Raw genomic sequence first — 18107 nt, forward strand, 5'->3', positions numbered from 1 at the left:
CTTCCTACTGTTACAGGAGTGCATTCATGCATTAGACCTCCAACCATTGCTGCCAACAACTTTGAGATTAAGCCAGCAATCCTTCAGATGGTTCAAACAACTGTTCAGTTTGGAGGTATGCCGACGGAGGACCCTGATTTACACATAGCTAATTTTCTGGAGTTATGTGCAACGTTCAAGATGAATGGGGTGAGTGATGACGCTATAAGACTGAGGCTATTCCCATTTTCATTGAGGGATAGGGCGAAAAGTTGGCTGATTTCCTTACAAGCGAATTCGATCACTACATGGGAGGAGTTAGCTCAGAAATTTCTTGCCAAGTTCTTTCCTCCAGCAAAGGCTGCAAAGTTAAGGGGTGACATTAATAATTTTTATCAGTTGGATGGAGAGTCACTGTATGATTCTTGGGAGCGCTTTAAGGAGTTGCTAAGGAAGTGTCCGCACCATGGAATAGAAAAGTGGATGTTGGTGCATAATTTTTATAATGGGTTGAATGGGACGACAAGAACAATTATAGATGCTGCAGCGGGAGGTGCCTTTATGAGTAAAAGTGCTAATGAGGCATATGAGATATTAGAGGAGATGGCGATGAATAATTATCAATGGCCAAATGAAAGGAGGCAGCCAAAGAAGGTGGCTGGAATGATGGAATTGGATGCCATAACCATGCTTACAGCACAAGTAGCAGCCTTGACGAAGCAATTACAAAAGACTACACTCCCCTCTCAAGCTATGCAAGTTCAAAACTTATGTGAAGTGTGTGGTACAACCCATCAACCAAACCAATGCCCTACTACAGACATGAATAACATGCCCATGGAAGAAGTCCAAGCCATAGGAAATTACCAAAGACAGCCTAATAATCCCAATTCCATGACTTACAACCCAGATTGGAAGAACCATCCCAACTTTTCCTGGTCTAACAGCCAAAACACCCTCCAACCTTATCCTCAACCTCAGCCACCATATCAACCTACCCAAAATAGGCCACCTTATCCACAACAATATGCACACCAAAATCCTCCACCGGGCTATTATCAACCACAAAATAAACCACCTCCCCAAATGCCAATGAAACCAGCTGAACCCCAACTTGATGTGCTTAATCAATGCATGACTGAAACTAGGGCATCCATAAGAAGTTTGGAGACTCAAATAGGGCAATTGGCTACTTTAATGACAAATAAAGCTCAGGGAAATTTGCCTAGCACTACAGAAATTAATCATAAAGAACAGTGCCAAGCTATTACTTTGAGGAGTGGAACGAGATATGAAGGGCTAAAGAAGAGTCAGTCAGAAGAAGAAGAGAAGAAGTTGGATGATAAAAAGGTTACTGAAGACCTTAAGGAAGAAGAGGAGACCCCACCTGTAACTATTGAGCATCATGTTAGAGTTCCATATCCACAAAGACTTCGCAAGCATAATTTGGATAAGCAGTTTGCAAAGTTTTTAGAGGTGTTCAAGAAGCTACATATAAATACACCATTTGCGGAGGCATTAGAACAGATGCCTAGTTATGTAAAGTTTATGAAGGAGATTCTCTCGAATAAGAGAAAGATGGGTGATTACGAAACAGTGGCATTAACAGAAGAATGTAGTGCGATTTTGCAAAGAAAGCTTCCTCAAAAGTTAAGAGATCCTGAGAGTTTTACCATTCCGTGCACTATTGGGGAGTTTGAATGTAAGCATGCACTTTGCGATTTGGGGGCGAGTATTAATTTAATGCCTTTGTCTGTATTCCAGAGGCTTGGTTTGGGGGAAGCTAGGCCAACTACAGTAACATTACAGCTGGCTGACAGATCTGTGAAGCATCCACGTGGTATTATAGAGGATGTATTGGTAAAGGTGGATAAGTTTATCTTTTCGGCTGATTTTATAGTTCTTGATATGGAGGAGGATGAGAATGTTATCATTATTTTGGGGAGACCATTTTTAGCAACTGGGCAAGCATTGATTGATGTGCAAAAGGGAGAGTTGAAGCTGAGAGTTCAAGGGGAGGAAGTAGTATTTAATGTGTTCAAGGCTATGACTTATCCTAAAGCAAGTGATAGTTGTTTCTCTGTTGATGTGGTCGAAGAAGTAGTAGAAAGAAAACAATTAAGAGAGGATCCTATTGAGTTGAGTCTCACAGTTGATGATGTAGATGGTGAGGAGAATGAAGAGGTGATGAGTTATTTAAAGTGGATAAAATCAGCTGAGCCGTGGAAGCATAAGAAATTTGAAGAATTGGGTGCAGGACCAGACAGACCATTACCATCGATTCAGAAGCCACCTGTTTTAGAATTGAAGGTTTTACCGGACCATCTCCGCTATGCGTATCTTGGGGAAAAAGAGACTCTTCCAGTTATAGTCTCATCATTTCTTTCGGAGGTTGAGGAGGAGAAATTGTTGAGGGTGTTACGAGCTCATAAAACTGCTATAGGGTGGACTCTGGCTGATATAAGAGGAATTCGCCCATCAACAGTCATGCATAGAATTCTTATGGAAGATGAGGTGAAACTAACTATTGACGCTCAGAGAAGGCTTAATCCAACAATGAAAGAAGTGGTGAGGAAAGAGATTTTGAAGTGGTTGGATGCTGGAGTGATTTACCCAATTTCTGATAGTGCTTGGGTAAGTCTAGTGCAAGTGGTACCGAAAAAGGGGGGTATGACGGTGGTAAAGAATGAAAGCAATGAACTGATTCCAACTAGGACTGTGACGGGTAGGAGGATATGTATTGATTATCGGAAGTTGAATAAGGCAACGAGGAAAGATCATTTTCCTTTGCCTTTCATTGATCAAATGTTGGATAGATTGGCGGGGCATAATTACTATTGTTTTCTAGACGGGTACTCGGGCTATCACCAGATCGTAATTGCACCAGAGGATCAAGAAAAGACAACGTTCACATGTCCTTATGGGACTTTTGCTTTTAGAAGGATGCCATTCGGGTTATGTAATGCACCAGCCACGTTTCAACGGTGTATGATGGCAATATTCTCTGACATGGTTGAAAAGGGGATTGAAATTTTTATGGATGATTTTTCAGTATATGGATCCTCTTTTGACACGTGTTTGACTAATTTGGAGATGGTGTTGAGAAGGTGTGAGGAGTCGCATTTGGTGCTTAATTGGGAAAAGTGCCACTTTATGGTTAATGAAGGAATTGTATTGGGGCACAAAATTTCTAAGAAAGGAATTGAAGTGGATCGGGCCAAGATTTCTACTATAGAGAATTTGCCACCTTCAATTTCAGTTAAGGGAGTGAGGAGTTTCTTGGGCCATGTGGGGTTTTATCGGAGATTTATCAAAGACTTCTCTAAGATCTCAAAGCCGCTGTCTACCTTGTTGATGAATGTGGTTCCTTTTGATTTTAATGATGATTGTTTGATTGCTTTCAAGACTCTCAAGGAGAAATTCATTTCAGCGCCGATAGTATGTACACCTAATTGGGACCTTCCATTTGAGCTTATGTGCGATGCTAGTGATTATGCGGTTGGAGCGGTTCTTGGGCAGCGAGTGGACAAGGTATTTCGAACTATATACTATGCTAGTCGAACTTTAAATGATGCTCAACTAAATTATGCAACAACGGAAAAAGAACTTCTAGCCATAGTTTATGCCTTCGATAAGTTCCGTCCATATTTGATTGGAAATAAGGTGGTAGTCTATACGGATCATTCGGCAATAAAGTCTCTTATGACTAAGAAAGATTCCAAGCCTCGTCTTATTCGGTGGATTTTGCTATTACAAGAATTTGATGTGGAAATTAAGGATAAGAAAGGTACTGAGAACTTGGTGGCTGATCATTTGTCTCGTTTAGAGGTTGGGGTAAATTCTCTTAATAAAGAAGTTCAGATTAATGATGCTTTTCCGGATGAGCAGTTGTTCGAAGTGAATGTTGGCAAGGAGGTTCCATGGTTTGCGGATTATGTAAATTATTTGGCTGCTAAGGTTATACCCCCTGAGATGACAAGGCAACAATTAAAGAAATTTTATTCGGAGGTGAAGCATTATTATTGGGAGGAGCTTATTCTGTATAAGCATTGCCCAGATCAAGTTATTCGAAGATGTGTACCCGAAGAGGAGATGTTGTCAATCTTAACTCACTGTCATAGTTTGCATTGTGGTGGTCATTTTGGCGGAACAAGAACAGTTGCGAAGGTTTTGCAAAGTGGGTTTTACTGGCCTACATTATTTAAGGATGCTAATGATTTTGTCAAAAGTTGTGACCGTTGTCAACAGACTGGGAACATATCAAGAAGAGATCAAATGCCGATGACTGGTATTTTGGAAGTTGAGCTATTTGACGTATGGGGGATAGACTTTATGGGACCTTTCCCATCATCGTATAATAACAAATATATTTTTCTTGCGGTGGATTATGTTTCTAAATGGGTAGAAGCCGCAGCAACTCCTACTTGTGAAGGGAAGGAAGTTATTAAATTCCTTCATAAAAATATCTTCACTCGATTTGGTACTCCAAGAGCTATTATTAGTGATCGGGGAAGTCATTTTTGCAATAAGTGGTTCACCGCTCTTTGTGCTCGCTATGGTGTTCATCATCGAAAGGCGTTATTTTATCACCCAATTGCAAATGGTCAAGATGAAGTATCGAATAGAGAAATAAAAGGTATCTTGGAAAAGACAGTAAATACTTCGAGGAAGGATTGGTCGAAGAAGCTCGATGATTCACTTTGGGCTTATCGCACGACATTTAAAACTCCGATTGGTATGTCACCATATCGATTGGTGTTTGGTAAGGCTTGTCATCTACCGGTGGAATTGGAGCATAGAGCTTATTAGGCTGTGAAAAAGTTAAATGTTGATCTCTTCATGGCGGGACAGAATAGGCTTATGGAGTTAAATGAACTAGAGGAATTCCAAAATGAAGCCTATGAGAATGCGAAGATATATAAGGAGAAATCGAAGGCTTTTCATGATAAGAGAATATTAAGGAAGGATTTTCAACCAGGGGATAAAGTTTTGCTCTTTAATTCTAGGCTTAAACTTTTTCCTGGAAAATTGAAGTCAAGATGGTCTGGACCGTATACGGTAGTCTTCTCACTTCCTTATGGAGCAGTACAAGTTCATAGTGAAAAGATGGGAGATTTTAAGGTGAACGGACAGAGATTGAAGCATTACTTGGAGGGTCCGGTGGAGACATGTAGGTCCGTGGTCGAGTTGGAACTGATTTGATCTGAAACTAAAGCAGCGTCCGGCTAAATGACGTTAACGACAACGCTCTTAGGAGGCATTCCTATGTTTATTTTTAATTTTTAGTTCAGTTTGTTTGTAAAAAGTATGAACAATTTTTAGTTTTTATTTTTTTAGTTGTGGTTGGACTTATTTTTTTTTTTTAGTTTTTAGTATTTTTGAATGTAATAGAACCGTGGAAATCGTGAAAACTCTAAAAAATAAAAAAAAGAATGAAGATTTGGCATTATGGAGAGAGGGCTGCGGCGCATGCAACAAGAGCCGTGGCGCTTGACGAAGTCAGAGAAGAAGGCTCGGGTTTGAGGAGCGCGCCGCGGCGCCTATGGGAAGGGCCGCGACGCTTGGAAAATTCCCAGAAACGAGATTTGGGGCGCGCCGCGGCGCGTATGCGGGTTCGAGGAATATAGGGGGTTTCCCTCTTCCATTTTTGCCATTCTCCCCATTTTGAAAAAATCCACAACCCATTTCTCTCGATTTTCTCTCTAAATTCCTTTCTTCTACCCACAAATTTCTTCCCAATCTCCCTATTATCTCTTGAATCCACATATAAATTCAGCCACATATTCCTTTTTCCTTCCCCTTTCCTAATCTAATTTTGAAATCCCTAAATCCCCAAAAATTCTTCAAACCCTAAATTTTCAATTTCTATCAATTGGAGTGGTGATGTTATGATTACTTGGTGCAATTGAAGGGTGAAAGTGGAAGTTATCATTATCAAGTAAGTGTTTCTCAAAATCTTCCAATTTTTTGGTGATTTCTTTATATAGAAGGCATTGTGAAGGGGTTTTGATTGAAGAGTATAGTGGGGATAGTGTAGTATTGTAGTGAATTGATTTGCTCTGTTTGAGAAGTTATTTGGAATTGGGGGAATATTGAAAAAAAAAAGGGAGGTGCTGTCCAATTTTTCGTAGCATATTATGGGACCTAAAAGAAATCCTTCTAGGAACACCAATAGACCATCTTCTTCTAGGCCATCCACTTCTAAGGAACTCGAACCACCCCCAGAATATGATGTCACAAAATTTGTAAGTAAGGCCGCTTTTGAGCGCTATACAAAGATACGTAAGAGGAAGGTCATAAGTGAGCGGGGTTTTGAGTATATGGAATCACCATGTGCAAACTCGATTTATGAGGAAATTAGGGGAGAAATTGAAAGAAGGGGTTGGGCTATGTTTGCTGTAGAGGATGTTAGTCATGCCAACTTTTCAGTGGTGTTAGAATTCTATGCAAATTATGTGGAGATGAAGAATACAGAAGTATTTGTTCGAGGTTTTCAAGTTCCGGTTGGTATAGACACTATTGCTGAATTATATGGTATGCCAACGTATGAACGGGAGGATGATGAATATCATCAATGGGCTCATGGGGATAATATTAATTGGGTCCAAGTGGCGGAAACTTTAAGTATACTGAGGGCTCGGTTTACAGTTGTTGGTGGTGTTCCTAAATATCTGTGGCGCTATCAATTGAATCATGTGGCGCGGGCTTGGGTGCACTTTGTGAGTGCAAGGCTAATGCCGACAACTCATATGTCGGATATCAACAAGGAGAGGCTGTTGTTGGTTTATGCCATTATGACTGGCATGACAATTGATGTAGGCCGAGTTGTTAGGAAGAGTATGAAGGATATCAATATGTTGACAACTACGGGAGGATTAGGTCATGGTTCCTTAATTACAGATTTATGCCGAACATATGGAGTGGTTATGTTTGGAAGTGATGTTGTTCGGAAACCCATGTCGGTAATTTCTAAGAATAGGGTGATGGGGTATGAACTACCTTCCTTAGAAGCACCACCACCTTGGCAGCGTGTCGCGGATAAAAGACCCCGAGTAGATGAAGTTGACGAAGAGGATAATGAAGCGGATATGGAGGGTACGATTCCGGAGGAGCATGCGCCAGAAGTACCGGTTGTACAGCCACCTGTTCAACCTGCGGCTGGTACTTTTGATCCCTATATGCAGCTGATGCAGAATCAATTCCAGTATTTGGTTCAGTAGAACAATTATCAGATTGCGCAGCAGCAGCATATGCATCAATACATGGCGCAACAAAGTGAGTATCAAATTGCTCACGTGGACCAGCTAAATGCATTGGTCAATCGGTGGTCTCTCTGGAACGATGAAGATGTGGCTCCATTTCCTTTACCATCTCAGTTTATCCCGTATCAACCACCGCCGCCGCCTCCACCATTTTAAATGTATTTGGTAAGTCTCTTTTCCTTTACTTTTGTTTTATTTGTTATCAAACATTGGGGACAATGTTTAGGTTAAGTTTGGGGGAAGAGATTTATTGTTGTTTGAGTCGTGTTTGTGTTGTTTTGGTTTTAGTTGTTTTAGTCGTGTTTTGTTTAGGGTGTGAGTTGAATCAAGTTACCAATGATTAGCCAATGATAATATGATTGAATGATGAACTGTGTAAATTGAATGGGAATAAAGCTAAAAAAATCTGTGTGCTTGGTTGAATATTTTGTTCTATTTTTATTAAACACTTAAATAATTGAGAGCTTAATCATGATTTTGATTAATGTTATGTGATGGAATAAACTTTATGCTTGCTAAGTTTGAAATAGGAAGGGAACATTGGATTGGTTTATCCTAGAACTTGTTTGCTTGCTTTTTGAGGCGAAATTTTAGATCATGCATGCTTAGAAAAATGATTTAGGCAATTTTTTTTGGACCGTTTGAGCCTTTCAAGCCAACCTTGATATGTTTAATCCTTAGTTACCCATTGTTGAGCCTAAATTGACCCTTTTATTGATTGACATTTGCTTGAGCTAATAACTTGAAAACCTAACTTTTATTTTGTCTTTCCCTTGCGTGTACCATGAACATATGAGTGATAATTGGGATTGATTTGTAATAGGGGGGTTATGTATGACAAGTTGTGTCAACAATGGAGAAAATACATTTTGAGAGAAAGAAAGAAACACAAACAAGAAAGAAAAGAAAAAAAAAATTTCAATGATAAGATAACATTACACTCCAAATTGTATTATCAAGAACTAAGTTTGGGGGAGTGTAATGTTATATATAAAAAAAAAAGAAGAAAATTTTTGTTTGTGCAATTTCTCTCGAAATGATAAGGTATTGGGAACAGTGGGATTGGACTTATGATTTGTATTCAATGTAGAGTTGGTTGGTTAGTGTTCTTGGTATATGTTGAGCTTAAATGACTTTCTCATCCACCTTTGCCTAAGCCATTCAGTTATAAGTTTGAAAAAGACCTATTGATTTCTGAGCATGTTTTGTCTACATTAGTGGAGATTAGCAAGTATAGCAAGCTTATGGGATATTATTTGGTTGTTGGATTGGAATGGAAACTTAGTGAGCATAAATGAATTCGATTACATATTATTTGTTAATCATGATTTTGAGAGCTTTTATTTTTGTTGTTTAATTGAATGGAATGAATGTTTCAACTGAAATTCTGGATTACAAGTTGAGTTCCTTGAAGATTATATAAGTGAGTTATTTGTCATAGCTTGAAGCTTAGTATTGTTGTTGGCTTGATTCGAAAATGTGTGTGTGTGTTTTTGTTATTCGTTGAGTTGTTTGTTGTGGTTTACTCGAGGACGAGTAAAAGTCAAGTTTGGGGGAATTTGATGAGTCCGTTTTTAGCATAGTTTTAACATGTGTTTAGGGTAAGTTTGAGTCATTTTGGTGGAGTGTTATGCGGTATTATGCTTGTTTTGGTATGTTTGCAGGAAATAGGAGAATAAATCGTAAAGTTGGGAAATGACTGAAAAATTAGCTGAAATTTGGGAAATTTGTGCTAAAAGTTGACAAGAATGAAGTTGAAGACTCATTTGTGGAGATAATTGTTCGATTCTGAGTTTGGAATCCAGTTTTTGGAAGAATTAGAGGGGCCGCGACGCTTGAATGGAGAGCTGCGGCGCAAGGCAGAAACAGAGAGGGCCTTAATTATGGAATTTTGAAGGGCCGCGCCGCGGCGCTCGCTGAAGTCAGAGAGGGGGATGCGCTAGGCATAGATGCGCGCCGCGGCGCCCGGATGCTAGGGCCGCGGCGCGTGTGGCTGAACGTGACTTTCAGAATTGTCGAATTTGTTAGATTTTTTAGCGTTTTTGTTTAAATACGTTTTTAGAGTTAATTATTCTATTCTATTCATAATTAGAAGTGTGGAGAAGTCATTAGAGGCAGAAGGAAAACATTGAAGACCTAGAGTTTGAATTCTTATTTTCTTCTGTAATTTCTTACTGGATTTCATGTTTATATTTAATGTGATTGATTTCATTATGTCTGCTTTGAACTAATCTTGTTATTAGGGTTTTAGTGGATTCTTCTTGAAACTTTTGATATCTTAATGAAATTTTCCTGAATTTCTTTCTACTGCTGTGGATTATTTATCATATGCTTAATGCTTGTGAATGTTTGATCATCATTTACATGTTTATATGATTTTAACCTAAACTCTTAAAAGAGAAGGATGATTATGCTATAGATAAATAATCTCAATTTTATATTAGACGAAAGTACTTTTATGAATTGTGTAGTTTAGGGATTATGTGTTTAAAGCCTGCAATATATTACCACAGAGACGTAGGAAATAGTATATTGTAGAGAATTATAGATCCTAACAAGACTATAATTTATAATTGTAATCTGCTACCACAATAGAATTAATAAATCTTGAGAATTTGTTAGAAATCATAAGTGGATGGTTGATGAAACTAAAGCCCTAACTTTTGCATATATTGAATTAAATCAAATTTTATCTCTGCATTTCTTTTAGTGCTTAGTAGGTTTCTTAATTTTAGTAATAATTATTTTATTTTTCAATCTGAAATTATTATTCAAGTCAATTAGAATTAGAGGTTAATTATTGGTAATTAATATCAGTCTTCGTGGGATCGACACTTGACTTATCATATATTACTTGATTAGACCGCGTATACTTGCGTGTAACTTTTTGGTGATCAAGTTTTTGGCGCCGTTGCCGGGGACTGTTTTTATTAATATCAATAAGTTAATTTTTGTTCTAATTTGATTTATTTTTTTAACATTTATTTGGATCAAGGTTCTCTTGTGTTTCAGGATTAGTTGGTATATGCGAAGCAATAGACAAAAACAGATTATACCAATAGACCGGGAAATTGAAAGAACGTGCAGGCAGAACTGGAAAATAAAAAGGAAATTGGAATTCACCATGGCTGATAATTTGGGAAATGGTGCTAATAATGGGAAATGGTGCTAATATGGAGTAACCTCCTGGTTTTGTTGCTCAAGGGGAGTCAGGGTGAGTCTGTCATCTTCGAAAATCTTTATATGGTTTGAAGCAAAGTCCTCGTGCTTGGTTTGGTAAATTTAATCAGGCTGTTGAGAAATGCGGTATGCTGAAAAGTAAGTCCGATCATTCTGTGTTTTATAAACGAGCAACTGCCGGTATCATTTTATTGGTTGTGTATGTGGATGATATTGTTATTAATGGAAATGATACTAGAGGAATCACATCTCTTAAGTCCTTCATTCATACTCAATTTCACACGAAGGATTTGGGGGTGCTCAAGCATTTCTTGGGAGTTGAAGTAACTCGGATTAAACAAGGTATTTTTCTATCTTAAAGAAATTATGTCGTTGATTTGTTGACTGAGACAAGAAAATTGGGAGCAAAGCCTTGTAGTACTCCAATGAGTCCTAATGTGCACCTTACAAAAGATGGGGAACCATGGTTGGTTGGAAAGTTGAATTATCTTACCGTGACTCATCCAGACATTGCATTCTTAGTTAGTGTTGTCAATCAATTCATGTCATCTCCAACAATTCATCACTGGGCAGTGTTAGAGAAAATTTTGTGTTACTTGAAAGGAGCACCAGGACGAGGTATCGTGTACGCAGATCATGGGCACACTCATATTGAGTGTTTCTTAGATGCAGATTGGACAGGTTCTAAAGTGGATAGAAGATCCACTTCAGGTTATTGTATTTTTGTTGGAGGGAATTTGGTCTCTATGAAGAGTAAGATGCAAAATGTTATGTCACGATCAAGCGCAGAATCAGAATATAGGACTATGGCACAATCTGTGTGAGAGGTAATGTGGATCTATCAGCTATTGACTGAAGTAGGACTTAAGACTTCAGTACCTGCAAAATTATGGTGTGATAACAAAGCTGCTCTTCATATTGCATCTAATTCTGTATTCCATGAGCAGACTAAGAACATCGAAATTGATTGTCATTTTGTTCGTGAGAAAATTCAGCAAGGCTTGATCTCCACACGAACAACTAGGGGATATTTTCACAAAAGCATTAAATGGGGTGCAGGTTGATTAATTTTGTAACAAGCAAGGCATGATTAACATATATGCTCTAGCTTGAGGGGGAGTGTTAGCTATATATATTAGTTGTTCATATTAACTTTAAATTAGCTATAAATTAGGACTAATTAGTTTCCTATGCTCTCATAGTTTCCTAAAATAGTTTCCTTAGTTTGTATATAAATATATGTTTATTTCTCATTGAAATATAAGTGAATACACTTCTCTTCACCTCTTGTTACATATCCATATACAGAGCATTCAACATGCTTAATCAATAATCATAGGCATAATCATAATCATGTGCATTTACAGGGGCCAACGCCCAATCAAAACCATATTCAACGTTCGGGCCAAGCCCTAATCATGCACATCACGTAATGGATGCAATTTTCTTACCTCAGGTTTGAGTGTAAAGTAAAATAAGAACAACCTTCGAGCACGATCCTGATTCCGAGCCCCTAGCGGTAACCTAGTCACAACCAAGTATAGAATCTCGTCAATAATGAGTAAAAAAAGGCTTCTAGATCGAGTCCTAGCCTCCGGGATGTCAAATCCTACTAAACTAGGTAGTAGGATTGATCCCGAGCCCTTAGGTTTGAGTTTCCACACTCTAAACCTCCCTAAGGCCAAAAATCCCTTAAGCGCCGTGACCCCAAGATTTTGAGCCACGACCCGCCCAAGACAGAGGCCCCAACCTTTTTTTCTGCCCGCGCCTCGTGCTGCGGCCCAAATAGCCCAACAGGTAGCTGCTTCTTCTTCGTCAAGCTTGAGGCGTGGCGCCCAAGAACAAGGCCACGACTCGACCTAGAACTCAGTCTTTTTACTCCGTTTTTCTCATATCAAAACCCTCCATAAACCTATCCAAACATATCCAAATCCTAAAAACAAAGTTCACAATAAACTCAATGGCCCAAAACCATCAAAGATCAAGTTTCAAACAATTCAAAAACTCATCAAACATAAAATTCCAATTCAAAAATTAAGGAAACGGAAACTCGGAAATTCAAATCTTAGTTACCTCTGATTAAGTCATTTTCCCACTAAATCCTTCGACTATCAAGCTTCTAATCTTCACTAGAATCACAAAGACTCTAACCTTGCTAGAATCTGAGCCCTAAAACTCGAGTTTCCTTCAAATATGCAACGAACGGTAAAAAGGAGAAGAGAGAAAGTGTTTTGAACGTATATCTGTTTCTGTCAGGTTACTTCGAGCTCAAGTAACCTTAAGTAAAACCCAAGGCTTGGGGTCCCAAAAACGTCCCCAGGGGCCACATAGTCAAAATCCTCAGAATCCCCTCCTGACCATACTAACTCCAAATATATCCTCAAATATTCATTCCCTTGACTCACCTTGAATCAAGTATTGGTCCTGTTGTGACTTTCCCACTAACTTGCTCTCTAGGATCGCCTTGTGTCGAGTAGCCCAAATATATCCACATAATAATGTGGTCTCACACATATATCACATATATGCCAAATATACCCATAACGGGCCAATTTACGAAAATTTCTCTTCTAATAAGAAACGGGCGCACATGCATATTTAATACACCTAAACATACATATCAAGTCATATTATAATATAACTCACAAAATCATGCAATGATACACATACATATCACATAAGCACATAATTTCCATAATTTTCCATCCTGGCCCCCCTAATCAAGGCCCTAAACCTTATTAGGTAATTTGGGACGTTACAACTATCCCCTCCTTACAGAAATTTCATCCTCAAAATTTTACATGAACAACTCGGGATATTGATTTTGCATATCTAACTCCAGCTCCCAGGTCGCTTCCTCCACCATGTAGTTCCTCCATAATACCTTAACCAAAGGTATAGTTTTGTTTATCAGGACCTTGTCCTTCCTGTCTAGTATCTGGACTGGCTATTCCTCGTAGGAGAGATCTACCTCAAGCTCTAGATCCTTGTAACTCAACACATGAGTCACGTCTCACACATATTTCCAAAGGGACAAAATACGAAATACATTTTGTGTAACGCCCTGGATTACCAAGACCGTTAAACTGTGTGTTTAAAATAGTGCTTAACCTGCTAAGCAAGTCGTTTGAACTTAAATGTGTAATTAAAAACTTAGTCAAGGTCAAGTAATAAAAGTTTTGGTCAAAAAAGTGGTTATTTTTCATTAAAATATTATGTTTGTAAACGGGATCCCAAAAAATCAGTTTACAAAATTGTAAAAGATAAACAGATACAATATAGCCGTCCTAAGCAGCAAAAAATGGTTTAACCCTAGTTCCTCTTAAGCTATCTCCACCGTGGTGATTAAGTAGGATGCATGTGTACACACTGCCCCTGAAGCTCTCCAACTCATGGCTCGTTCAGCTATCAACTCCCTTACCTACACCATGTAGAACCCGTGAGCCCACGCTCAGCAAGAAAACTTAAAACAACATGCACAACCAGGAAACAATATAAAAGCAGTAAATATAATTCCCCAGATTAAATTGACTATAGAATATATGAAACAACCTCAATAAAAGTACTCAACTTAATCAAACATATAAATCAACCTCATAAACCAATACAAATAGTTAAGCGTGAACAAAGCTTTTGTTTATTGTATAATGTCCAGGCCCGACACCCTTAGGCCGAGTCCACTAGCTTTATGGCCGATCTCGACACCCTTAGGCCGGGCTGTGTTCCGCACACTTGCTATCGCCCCCTGGCACCCTTAGGCCGGCCTATAAAGAAATATAATCACAGATGCACAATGCATAGCAAGTAATCAATGACAACGCATACACGCATGCCCAATCAGATATTCTCAACTGCAGATATGTTCATGTTCATAATACATTCATGCAAGGGGTTAAAGCCCCAACCAAAACTCAGGTGCAGTTTTCTTACCTCAGGTCCCGAGCAGTCAGCATACAATAATCCCAAGCACGATCCCTAGACCTGAGCCCCTGCGGCATAGCCTAGTCACAATGGAATAATGGATAACCATAGGATCCTAAACCATTTAAAAACTTTGGATTCAAATACTAGCCTCCGGGACCTCGATTTCTACTAACTGGATAGTAGAAATCATCTTGAGTGCTTAAGTTTTAATCCCTGAGCCTCCCCAAGACCTAAGACAATCCTAGGCTAAAACTGTCTAGGCGGGTTGCGACCTGGCCCTGAGGGTCGCGGTGTGCCTCAAGTCAGAGGCGAGCCGCAACTTGGCCCTAGGGTCGCATCGCGCCTTCATGTCAGCATCCCTCCCAGGGCCTTCTGGGGCATACAATCCGTGGCGCCCATGAATTGGGTTGCGACGTGCCCCCGTGAACCCAGAATTCCCTGGTTTTCTCCAAAGTTTTTCCCAACCGAACTCAGCAGAAATCATCCCAAATGTGAACCAGAGCTAGAATCAAGCCTAAAACTCTCAACACCATATCAAAGAAAATACAAACAACCTGAAATCCATATCAAACCCGTAATCCATTTCAAAATCCAACCTAGAACTCTACCCAGCCATAACCTAACTCAACCACAGAAATACTCAAGGAAAAACTCAGATTGTGAAACTTACCTCAATTGTGAATTTAACTTCCCCTGACTTGCTCCACCTATTCCCAACTTAAATCTTTAGCCTTCAAGCTTCCAATTCCCAGCTTCAGCAGCAATTCTTCAAGAGTCTCCCCCAAGATCAACAAATGCACCAAAAAAATAGAAAGAGAGAGAGAGAGAGAGAGAGAGAAACAGAATAAAAGGAAGAGGGGGAGAGCTAGGGAAGGTTATGATATATTCCAGCTTAAGCTTAATATTTTCTAACTATATCCTTTTGTTATAATGACCAAAATGCCCCCTTAAGTTTCCTCTTATCCTTAAATGGCCCCAAGGGAAAAGTCGCCATTGCCACATTTCCCGTTAATCCTCGAATTGTCCTATAAATTCCCAATTAATCCCAACATAACCAATTAATATCTAAACACTTACCCATTACTCAATTAATCCCAAATATACATTAAACTTCCCAAAATACCCCTAGGCTTGCCCCGAGACGGGTATTTAACCCCGCTGTGACTATTCTGCTAATTTACTCACTAGGATCGCCTCGAGTCGTATACCGCAAATATATCCACATAATAATGTGGTCTCAATAATTTACTCACACATAATCACATTTATGCCTGCAACGGACCAATATTATAAATATGTCCCAATTATCAAGAATTGGCCCACATGCATATTTAATACCCATAAACATGCATATAATCATACTCACATTATCATATATATCATGCATGCCACATAGTCACGCATTTAATCAATTAATCACACATATATCTAATTATGTCCTCTCGACATGCTAATCAAGGTGCTAAACCCTATTAGCATTTTTGGGATGTTACAACTATCCCCTCCTACTGAAATTTTGTCCTCGAAATTTATTCAAACACTTTGGGATACAAACCTCGTGAATTTGGCTGTAATCACAGAGTCTAGTCCTTTACCTCTTATTCTTAGTAACACTCCCATCAGAGTGACAATCTTATTCCATAAGACCTTATCTTCGTATCATAATTCTATGAGATTTTCCTTGCGCAACAACTCCCGTTGAAATCCTTGGGTCTCCTCGCCTCATCAGCGGCGATATCATACATTTCTTTCCTTGACATTGGCACCAGTAACATTCATAAGCCACCATCCATACTTGGGTAAGGATAATCTATAGGCCCCTGGCCTAGTCCTGATAAGATCTCAGATGTTTTATTAAATCGGGAGTCAAAACTCCTTTTTCTTTCCCAAAATATCTTATCCTTTCTTGTCTACAATATTCGGAGAAATACAAAGTCTCATGTCCTGGAACTTCGTGTTCCCATATTTGAAATTTACAAACTCTTATGTCCTTTCAAATAGGCAGACACTTCTACCTTAACAATCCTAATGACTTCATTGGTTTCCTCGAACCAATACTGAACCATAATATTCTCTGCCTTTCATTTAATTACTTGGAACAAGTACTTCTTGCTCTCTACCTTACTATATCTTATGCTGAGTCACCCTAGCCGTTGACTGGTATCCACCAATGTGACAATTCAATCTAGGGACTCTACTTATTTGAATACCCCAAACACTTGCACATTCGAGATATAATTCTTCAAAATATGAATCTCTCTTCAGATTGCCAGTCTATCTGAAGGTCCAATAATTCTAGGTTTCACTCTTATAATCTTTGTTTTCTACATCCTTTTCCAAAACTTGGAAAATAAAGGGTCTCAACTCGACACTATCAACTTCGGTGTTCCATGGAGACATACAATCTCCAATCGCCCAAATGCCTTATTGTGTCACTCGTTCACACGAACCAAAGTGTGTTAACTCAATATGTTGAGTCACAACCTTTCATGTCCAACCTTCTTACTTGCCGACTAATGCGGTCCACTCTTATAGTCCATTATCATACCTTTTTACCTTCTAATATACAGATTTAGATCTTAACATCCATTTAAACTTCCTGGTTATAATATTCATAAGGAGGTAGTACAATATTCATTTAGAATCTCCACCTTAATACCAGGTTCCATCGGATCACTCATTCGTTCTTCATTTCTTAATTTATTCATACTAAAATAGTAGGATTATGAACCATTCCTACAAGATCTTCTCCTTGAATTTCATTGTCCATAAAGATATATATGTCCACTATCAATTGCAGATACCTCATCTGACGTTACTGTAATCTGTGACATCCTATCCAGCCGGCACAGATCTTTCCAAATTTAGGAGGTCAACTTTCATATTAATTTTCTCTTATGCAGTCAAGGGTTTCCAATGTAAATTACCCATTAATTCCCACTAGGGCCTTGATCCCAAGGTTATTCCTCTACAGATGACCAAACACTTAAATTCTTTGCTCTAATACACTTACTTCTATTCCGTTGGTGCCATCACCGTACCCTAACCGTGACTATCTAACATTACCATCAACTACCCTTTCAGTCTATACCTTGGTGCGTCTTAGCCTTTGATGCACCGCCTTATAGTTTCATTTCTTAAGCAAAGACAATATCCACCATGTTGTCCTCCCACATTCGTCCATTACTTATGGATTCTAATACCATAGGGTGCTAACCAGTCCTTCTTTTATCTTCTGAAAATTTGATACAAACTATCCATTCAGTCCAAATTTAGGTTCTTCTATCGTCTCAATCTTGGGTATAGCTATCTTCAAAGATGCTTCAAGTAAATAGTTGACGTGTCTTACCGGTCTCACCGTACTTCTCACCCGTCAGGAATTCTTCAGTAATTCCTTTGTGGCTTCTGACTGAATTCCTTCATACATGATTCCATCATCTTCTATAACATGACCTTGAATACCTTTGGTGAAATTGAAGCTTACACTTTTTGGAGCCTTACCTAAAACCCTGCCTCATCAGTCTTAGTATTATTGTTGTAGTGGTTGTACATGTTTTGCTTCCAACTTGTAATAGACTAACACATTCCTAATCAATCTGGATATGACTCATCCATGTCGTTCCTATACTCCATGCTTGTCAAACTTACCTGTGTCATTGAAGCATTGGTCAGTTTTGAACTTTCACTGATAATCAATTATATCCTACTTGGTGCAAGAAATAATTCCTAGAATGTCTCTTTTCTTGATCCTCAGCTGGTAAT

At 38.8% G+C, this 18107-nt stretch overlaps 2 protein-coding genes and 1 non-coding gene across 3 annotated transcripts; 2 read left to right on the forward strand and 1 right to left on the reverse strand.

Moving 5' to 3' along the window:
* Positions 1–345: 345 nt before the first annotated feature.
* On the reverse strand, positions 346–452 carry LOC133803039 (small nucleolar RNA R71). Its single transcript, XR_009877771.1, has one exon. It is a non-coding gene; the product is annotated as a small nucleolar RNA R71 (small nucleolar RNA).
* A 4366-nt stretch (positions 453–4818) lies between these two features.
* LOC133800138 (uncharacterized) lies at positions 4819–5181 on the forward strand. Its single transcript, XM_062238103.1, has one exon. It carries the CDS (start codon positions 4819–4821, stop codon positions 5179–5181), a length of 363 nt encoding a protein of 120 aa, XP_062094087.1.
* A 5665-nt stretch (positions 5182–10846) lies between these two features.
* LOC133800139 (uncharacterized mitochondrial protein AtMg00810-like) lies at positions 10847–11245 on the forward strand. The gene has a single exon (XM_062238104.1). It carries the CDS (start codon positions 10847–10849, stop codon positions 11243–11245), a length of 399 nt encoding a protein of 132 aa, XP_062094088.1.
* Positions 11246–18107: the final 6862 nt, after the last annotated feature.

The sequence above is a fragment of the Humulus lupulus genome, chromosome 9, assembly GCF_963169125.1.
Source record: "Humulus lupulus chromosome 9, drHumLupu1.1, whole genome shotgun sequence".
NCBI lineage: Eukaryota > Viridiplantae > Streptophyta > Magnoliopsida > Rosales > Cannabaceae > Humulus > Humulus lupulus.